Genomic DNA, 8431 nt, shown 5'->3' on the forward strand with positions numbered 1-8431 from the left:
AGGGGTGAATTTTTTATACTTTGGGCAATTTTTTAAAATTCCCCTTTATTTTGCAATTCAAATCTTGGGTGCCAATTAGATGAGAACAAGGATTTTCATTATGGATATTGAATTCCAATGTTTTTCTCCATTTTTGGTTTGGGTGCACTTCAAACATAATCAAGGATAAACCATAGTTGGAAAACTCGTCGAGTACTCGGCGAGCTTTTAAAACTCGTCGAGTACTCGGCGAGCTTTTAAAACTCGCCGAGTTTCCTAGCTCCGCGAGTTTTTCACCACTTAACTCGCCGATTCAAAAACTCGGCGGACTGCTAAAAACTCGGCGAGTAATCGCGAAAAACTCGGCGACTTTTTAAAAAAAAACTCGCGATTTTCTGGTGAGATTTTCACCCGCGGCCTGTGAAGGATTAAAGCAGCAGTGAATGTGTTTTTTTCTCATTTTTTCTTGTATTTGGATTGTTTAGAGCCTTGAAGAGTGAAGAGAAGAAGGTTTGGAGGCATTCTTGGCTGATTGCAAGTGATTCAAGGCGGATTTGAGTGGATTGTAGAGGATTCTAACCGATTTTAGAAGACAAATTTCTTTCCAGGTATGTTCATCTTATCATAGTTTGAAAACTTTTTATAGTTTTATAACAAATGTTCTTTTGTTTTTGTTATTGTTAACTTCCAGGTATGTTCATCTTATCATAGTTTGAAAACTTTTTATAGTTTTATAACAAATGTTCTTTTGTTTTTGTTATTGTAAATGTTTTCAAATCATTTAAAATCATTTTGAATCATTTTGATTTGAAACCCTAGCTTCTAAGGATATGGTTGAAGTTTGTTGTTTGCTAAGGATATGGTTGAAGTTTGAAGTTTGAAACTTTGAATCATTTGAAACCCTAGCTTCTAAGTTCTAACTTTGTTTATTCATTTTTCTATATATTTATGTGTAGGGCAGCGGTCAACCATTAAAAAAATGACAAACCCGCAAGAAGAGTGGCCACAAACACCATGCCCATCTGGATATATAGGCACTCGGCCTAAAAATGCAAGAGATAAGATATGGCGGTATGCATATGAAGCTCCAAATCCAAATGATATTGGGAAGGTGATATGCATTCCCTGTGAGAGAATTATTTCTGGAGGCATAAAACACCTCAAATACCGCCTTGCAGGCATAAAGAAACATGACTCAAATCCTTGTCTCAAGGTAACTGATGAAGAAAAAAGATTCATCCATGCCCTACTTGCAGCTGCTGAAGAGAAAAAATTGAATAGGGAGAGGGCAAAATTAGCTATGAGGGCAGCCATAGCTGAATCAGAAGGAGCTCCTTTTAATATGCAAGAGGAAGAAGAAGCACCTGAGAACATACCAGGATCTCTTCGTGGCCCACGGATCCGCAAACAAAATTTCTCATTTACCGGTTCCAGTTCTTCTACATCTCCTACTTCTTCATCATCACCATCCGGATCCCCATCAGGGATAGGTGGTTATTTTGTGCCCAGGAAACCTGGAGCACAGCCATCATTAGAGGGCACTGCATGGTTTAAGGAGGTGCATGAGCAAACTGATATTGCAGCAGCTGATTTTTGGTTTTTCAACAATATCTCAATGAATGCCGCTGATAGTCCCTATTGGGTCAATATGGTGAATGCAATGACAATATCAGGCAAAGGGTACAAACCGCCTAATCGCAAGGATATGAGTGGAAGGTTAGTATTTTACTATTTAGTAATTGTAAATAATTGTGATTCACTTTAGTTCATTGTTATATTTTAAATCTTAATTGTTATAACTTATTTCCTAATTTTTTTACTAACACTTACACTTTATTTAATATTACACCTAAATTTTGTAGGTTGCTTGACAAAGCGGTTGGTAGGGCAACATTGTTGATAGAAGACCAAAAGAAAGAGTGGAAGAAGTATGGCTGCACCATTTTATCTGATGGGTGGACAGATGGAAGAAGTAGAACCATTATTAACTTCTTGATTGCTTCCAAAGATGATGTGGTGTTTTGGAAATCTGTCGATGCCTCCAACAAAGTGAAAAATGCAGCCACATTGGCTTTAATGTTGGAGAATGTTGTCATGGAGGTGGGAATAGAGAATGTGGTGCAAATAATCACAGATAATGCAGCAGCATATGTGGCAGCAGGTAGATTTAATTTTTTATATTTGAATCAATATGAATCATGAATGTAATGCTATGGAATCTGGATAATGGTATTATTCAATTTAGATTTGATGTAATTTGTAAATACTAAATATGGAAAGTTTGTTATTGATTATTGATTTTTTGCTAATCTTTTAGGTAGAATCCTCCAAGAGAGGCATCCCACACTTTTTTGGTCACCTTGTGCAGCACACGTCCTTGACCTTCTTTTGGAGGACATAGGAAAACTTGATTGGGTGAGTCCAATTGTGGAAGATGCTAGGCGAGTCACGAAATATATCTATAATCACCCATGGGTTCTCAGTTTGATGAGAAAAGCCACTAAAGGCAAAAATTTGATGAGACCTGCTATGACAAGGTTTGCAATGGTCTTCTTGACGTTGCAAAGTATTCTTGACAACATATTGGCTTTGAAACAAATGTTTGTGTGCTGATTGGGTTGCTTCACCTTACGCAAAGAAGCCTGAAGGAGAGGCTGTGGCACGAATAGTGTTTGATGATAGCTTTTTTGCAAAGGCTAAGGAGATTGTGGAGGTAACTTCATTATATTTTTAGTGTATTCAAGTTTCATTATCAATTCATAACTTACTATGTTATTAACTAATTTGTATTTTTCAAATTTCAAATGTAGATGTCTCTGCCCCTGGTTCTAGTCTTGCGCACATGTGATGGGCAGCAATCCCCAATGGGAGGTCTTTATGAGGCCATGGATAGGGCGAAAGAGGCTATTAGAAGTTACTATCACGGGGATAGTCTCAAATTTGACCCCATTTGGGAAATAATTGATAGGAGGTGGAACAATATGCTCCACCAACCTATTCATGCAGCAGGCTACTTCCTCAATCCCAAATTCAGGTACTATGGTAATTGATTGTCCTTGAAGTTGGGATTTTAATAAGTCTTTATTTTACTTTACTTTTTAAGGTTGTGTGGTAAGACTTGATATCATTTTCTATTTGTTTTAGGGCTGATGATTCCTACTCAGATCCTAATGGAGAGGTCATGGAAGGTCTCTCTAAATGCATTGAGAGAATGATATCAAGTGAAGAGGAGAGAGACCTTATTGTGACCGAACAACAAATCTATGTGGAATCAAGGGGTCCTTTGTTCTCTTCTATGCTAGCAAAGAAAGCAAGGTCTACTCAAGCACCAGGTAAAGCGTCAAACTTTAAAATTTTTGCTAATTGATAAGTTGTGCTTCTGATTTATTTTTTATTGCTTTATAACTTTTTTAATTTTGTTTTGCAGATGCTTGGTGGGAAAGTTGGGGTGGCAATACCCCCAATTTAAGGAAATTTGCTCTCAGAGTCCTATCCCAACCTTGTAGCTCATCCCATTGTAAGCGCAATTGGAGCTTATTTGAGTCCATCCATGCAAAGAAAAGAAACAGATTGACTCAAAAACGGCTTAATGACCTTGTTTATGTGCACTATAATCTTAAGTTGCGCATAAAAAAGGCACAGCTCTTAGAACTACCTGGTCCGCTTGATCTAGATGAGATAGATCCTTATTCTGATTGGACAGCATAGGAGCCAAGTCCATTGTTTACATCAGATGAGATCGCTGATTTGGAGAGGCAGGCCATGGAGGGGGAGGCTAACGCTGATTTTCAGTTCACTATGGATGACATTGAGGATGAGGATGAGGATGATGATGATTCAGGCAAGGATCAGGCATTACCATTAGGAGGAGATGCATCCTCTTCTAGGACACCGAGCCAGTCAGTAGGGACGTCGAGTGAGGGGGCACAGCCACAGAGTTCACAGTCACGCAGCTCACGCCCTATCCCAGTGCGGGGCACTTCTTCTAGGACTAGACCCCCTCGCTTTCCTGCTAGTGCAAGTGGAAAGAGGAAGATGTGATTGACATTGTCAAATTGTATTGATGTATTTAGACTTTTAGTATTTACTTCTAGTTTGATAGATTGAAACTATTTAGTAATTTACTATTTTGCTTCCTACCATGAGCATTCTGCATGAGAATGCAATTTTGTACGCATTATACATTTATATATATCTAAACTTCGTTTCTTTCTTTTGTATTGTCTTTAATTAACTTATTAGATGCATCTTCTCATTAAATTTTGCAAAATAAATGTATTTTAAATTAAATTTCAGCGGTTTTTTAGGTTCCCGAGTTTTTCCCGAGTTTTTTTTTTAAATCGCCGAGTTTTTCCCGATTAAACTTTTGGGGGGCTTGGCGAGTTTTTGCATTTGGCGAGTTTTCCAACTATGGGATAAACACTTGAACATCCCTTGGAATATAAACCTTGGTTTTTCAATACTTAACCAGCTTTAAATCATCATTTTTCATTTTGTTCTTGGGCTAACACTTCAACATTCCTTGCAATATGAACCTCAGTTTTTCAATACTTAACCAACTTCAACTCATTCCTTTTAATTTTTTTCTTGGGCACACTTTAGATATAGGATAGAATTCCATCTATCATGAAATTTATTGACCATTCATTTCAACCGCTTTCTTGGGTGAACATGAGACACATAGGAAGACTTTTAAACACTCCACTAATTTTCCACCATACTTTGCAACTACTTTGGGCACAAATGAAATGCCTCCAATGATTTTGAATAACTTTTACAAAAATCTTGACCATGTGAAATGCCCATGAGAATTAACTAGACATGGAAGCAAATTTATCATTTTAAAACGAATTCCTTGCCCTTATTGAATTGGCCCCCGTGAGTGCTATCTAGACTTGGAGGATTTTATGACTTAAAGAGAAAATTTCTTAAGTATCATAGAATAGAGCTCTATTGTGCACATTTGCATTGGAGAAGGATTTTTGTCCTTAGAACATTTTCCTTGGCATATAAGGATCCACACCCTTGGGTGTACTTTAGAGATGGACAAGGATTTTGTAGTTTTGAAGATAATCCTTGGCATGGTAGAATTGATGCTCTAGAACACAGTTGAGATGTAGCCAAAGATTTTGGAATTTTGAAAATTTCCTTAGATCTAGTGAACTAGCGCTCATGGGCACTAATTTTCCAAATTGAATGACTTTTGAGTTTTGGAAGAATTCCTTGTCTCCTTGGGATTGGTGCTCTAGGAGGCTATTGGAGGTTAGTCACGGAATTCCCAAACATATAGTAATTTTCTCACTCCTCCATGCTACTTTGATCAACACTTAGCCATTTTGATTGGTTTTCCACTTCTACTTTGGTCGCACTCTGGGACTGTCATGGAATTTTCCATGACTTATATCATTTTTGCATTATTTTCCACTTTGGGTATGTATGACCAAGGCTTCCTCATATTTGGTGAAATCTCAACATTTTTTGTGCCCTTTCCTCTTTTGGATGCTTTTCAAGGGTGCCTTCAAACTTAGTGGATCTCAACATTTGATTGACTTGTTCATCTTTCCAAATGTAGAACTAGATACCTTTCTACTCGCTCCTCTGTCAATGTTCATCAATTGCTAGGAATAGACCTGCCAAAAACAGACTTACTATAAATAGTAAGTTTGTTTAAACATTAAACGCAAAATTAGACCAATATGGGATATAGTGAAACTTACTAAATATAAACTTTGTAAAAACAGTGGTATGTTCCAAAATCAAAATTGGGCTATCCAAGGACATAATGAACCTTACTAAAAATAGACACTACTAAAAGTACATCGAAACACTCATAATTTTATTGCAAGCTGCTCCAAAAGACCAATTCACTTTTATGCTTTGCCAAATTCACCTTATTCACAAAATTTCCTTTTAAGAACTAAAGGCAGGTGATATTTCACTTCTATACTTGCCAAAAATTACACAACACTCAATTGAACAACAAAGAACTTCAAGGAATTGAGTCAAAACTACCAAAGACAAAAAGCAAATGACCAAGCAGGCAAAAATTCAAGGGGTCCCCATTTGTAATAGGGCAATGTGTGAAAAGGTCAGAACAGGACCAAATGCCTATTAATGAAGTTAAAGGTTGCAATCAGCATATAATGGCATGAGCAACGTCCCCAACAAAGGTGGTGGTGCTTTGGGGGAAGGTTTCCCCCAATCCATAAATCTCGGGAACATCCCCCTATAAAGGAGACAGAATTTAAGCTGCAACGCGTCCCAGTGCAACTGCAATTTATTTGCTTCAAGTGCCCTCCAAATGCAACCTTGAACAGTAGGGTGCCTGGTGAGCTGATTATAGGTGCACACTAGGGTTTTGCAAATATTCTCATTGATGATGACTATGGTCTCAAATCTGGTTTGTTGGCCTCATTCAGCTGGTTCAGAAAGTAGCAAAGCAATGGTATCCTTTCATGCCAAGAAAAAGTAGTGTCACAAGCTTGGAAGCATTATAAAATGACAAGGATTTCTGGTTTTCTAGCGCAATCATCACAATGTAGACTGGCAATAAAAGAAATCAAAGCTCTTGTCTGATTGTTGCAGGTTCATTCTGATTTCATGTTTTACAGCATGGATTTACCCAGGGTACATTAATCATTACACCCAGATAACTTCAGTCTGCAAAATACATTCTCTGCCCACACCCACAAGATACTGGGCTGCATACCCATATCCAGAACAAATTGGATAGGGATCTAGGGCTTGAGGCAAGCAAAATGATGACTTATGTTAAGGATATGCACAAGCTATGAAGGAAAAGCTTAACATTTTGTGTCTTCCATCATGTATATAATATTTTGGGTCTTGCTATATGTACTATAATAATTATAAATATAAAAAACTAAAGGTTTGCCGACTTGAATTTGGATGTGAGTTTTGATTTTTTCTAATTAAAATATGCACTTCACTTAATAATATTCTAGAAGTATATTATATTCAATAGGAGATTGTTGAGAATAGAAACATGAGTGAAAGGAAATGCAGGGAAAACAGTGGTTACTTTTAAATTTTCTGAATGAAGCACATGGTTTAATATTTCTCAGTGTAGATTAGATCATAAAATGGAAATGTGAAATGGCAATTAAGTCATCCTATCAGCACTGAATGGAAATACTAGTAACTGTACCCTGAAACATGGTTTGCCCTACTTATGAATTTCAAACTTCATTACATTGCTATGCCACACCCTCTAATCCCTGAATCTCCTTAATGAGGCGTTCACTTATTAGTCAAAAATAGGATATTAAATCATTTCAGAGTACTTAAGATATCAGTAAAGAATATTATTGAAAACCATATATCATTGATTGAAGAAGATCCAATTCATTAATTACATGTAAAGGGATGCAGTCTTGTTGCCCTAAACTATTGTGTCTCCTTTCTGTTTGTCAAAATAAACTATTCAGACTCTTGTACCTACCTTTACCCTAGTTTCTATTTTTGGTGGGAGAGAAGGAGTTTTTAACGCAGAGGATGTCAAGTGGCTCCTAGGCATCCTTAGGGAGGTGCAGAGCATCCAGATGACTCGTGCCATCTTGGGAAGGGCATCAGGATGTTTTTGAGGCATCGTGTCCTTGAAACACGACAAGGACAGGGACACCCAAAAAAAACCAGGGATGCATCTTCATGCATTATTCAGAAAATAGACTTCTACTGTAATTCTTTTAGTTGAAGAAAGCGGAAACTTATACAGGAAACCCCTTACACATACAATTATTGTGGTAAGAGATTCTTCACGCTTGCCTTGATTGTGAGAACTTACCCTTGCCATACTGTTAAACAAAGTGTTTCTAGTCAAATATTTTCTCACCACATGTCCCCATGCGGCTGCTTAATTCTAATTTCTGCTTCATTTTAATTTTAGACAGCTAGAATGTTCTCATGCATATTATTTTAAATGATGAGAAAAAGATAAAACAGAATCTTCCCTTATTTTAGTGGAGTGAGACTCCTTCAAAAATGAAAATAAGCATTGGAAAAAAGATGAGGTTGAAATTAAGCAGCCAATGGTGGCTCCACAATTTGTTTTTTATCCTGTCATTTGTCTCTAATTTTTTCCCATATCATTTTTACTAATAATTTTATTTTATTATAGTTTTCAAGATAACCAAAATTCACAACCATGGGGCCACCAGCTCAGGCTTTTGGATGAAATGATTGTCTTGTTGCTTTCATTGAAAAGCTTTTATTTGAGCCATAAGTAACATCTATGTTGAGAAACTTGATTATGTAGTTGGGCATGATAGGTTGAATACGTATCCGGTTTTATAGCGGAATTCGCAAAAGAAAACTCTTTTGTTTGTCTGCCTCAATCAGAAACGCTAACGACAACCAGAAACAAGGAAAGCCCTACTTTGCAGAGAGCTTTAATTGAAAACATGCCTAAAGTAACAGCAAAATCCACTTTCAA

The 8431-nt window shown here is 37.0% G+C and overlaps 2 protein-coding genes across 2 annotated transcripts; both read left to right on the plus strand.

Moving 5' to 3' along the window:
• The first annotated feature begins 1520 nt into the window (after positions 1-1520).
• LOC149557390 (uncharacterized) lies at positions 1521-2592 on the plus strand. Its single transcript, XM_089832047.1, has 2 exons — positions 1521-2140; positions 2297-2592. The coding sequence occupies exons 1-2, from the start codon at positions 2056-2058 to the stop codon at positions 2590-2592; spliced, it is 381 nt and encodes a 126-aa protein (XP_089688173.1). The 5' UTR covers positions 1521-2055.
• Position 2593: 1 nt separating this feature from the next.
• Positions 2594-7930, plus strand: LOC149557391 (uncharacterized). The gene is made up of 3 exons (XM_089832046.1): positions 2594-2692; positions 2790-3013; positions 3124-7930. Exons 2-3 carry the CDS (start codon positions 2790-2792, stop codon positions 3344-3346), a joined length of 447 nt encoding a protein of 148 aa, XP_089688172.1. The 5' UTR covers positions 2594-2692; the 3' UTR covers positions 3347-7930.
• Positions 7931-8431: the final 501 nt, after the last annotated feature.

This window comes from Cupressus sempervirens, chromosome 5 (assembly GCF_028749045.1).
Source record: "Cupressus sempervirens isolate cs-2001-9-10 chromosome 5, ASM2874904v1, whole genome shotgun sequence".
NCBI lineage: Eukaryota > Viridiplantae > Streptophyta > Pinopsida > Cupressales > Cupressaceae > Cupressus > Cupressus sempervirens.

What these genes read in the sequence shown, in the direction of transcription:
- LOC149557390 (XM_089832047.1), top strand. Translation starts at nt 2,056, where the DNA reads ATGTTGGAGAATGTTGTCATGGAGGTGGGAATAGAGAATGTGGTGCAA. An exon ending in AGCAGCATATGTGGCAGCAG is followed by an intron (nt 2,141 to 2,296) that starts GTAGATTTAATT and finishes CTAATCTTTTAG; the next exon opens with GTAGAATCCTCCAAGAGAGG.
- LOC149557391 (XM_089832046.1), top strand. Translation starts at nt 2,790, where the DNA reads ATGTCTCTGCCCCTGGTTCTAGTCTTGCGCACATGTGATGGGCAGCAA. An exon ending in TTCCTCAATCCCAAATTCAG is followed by an intron (nt 3,014 to 3,123) that starts GTACTATGGTAA and finishes TATTTGTTTTAG; the next exon opens with GGCTGATGATTCCTACTCAG.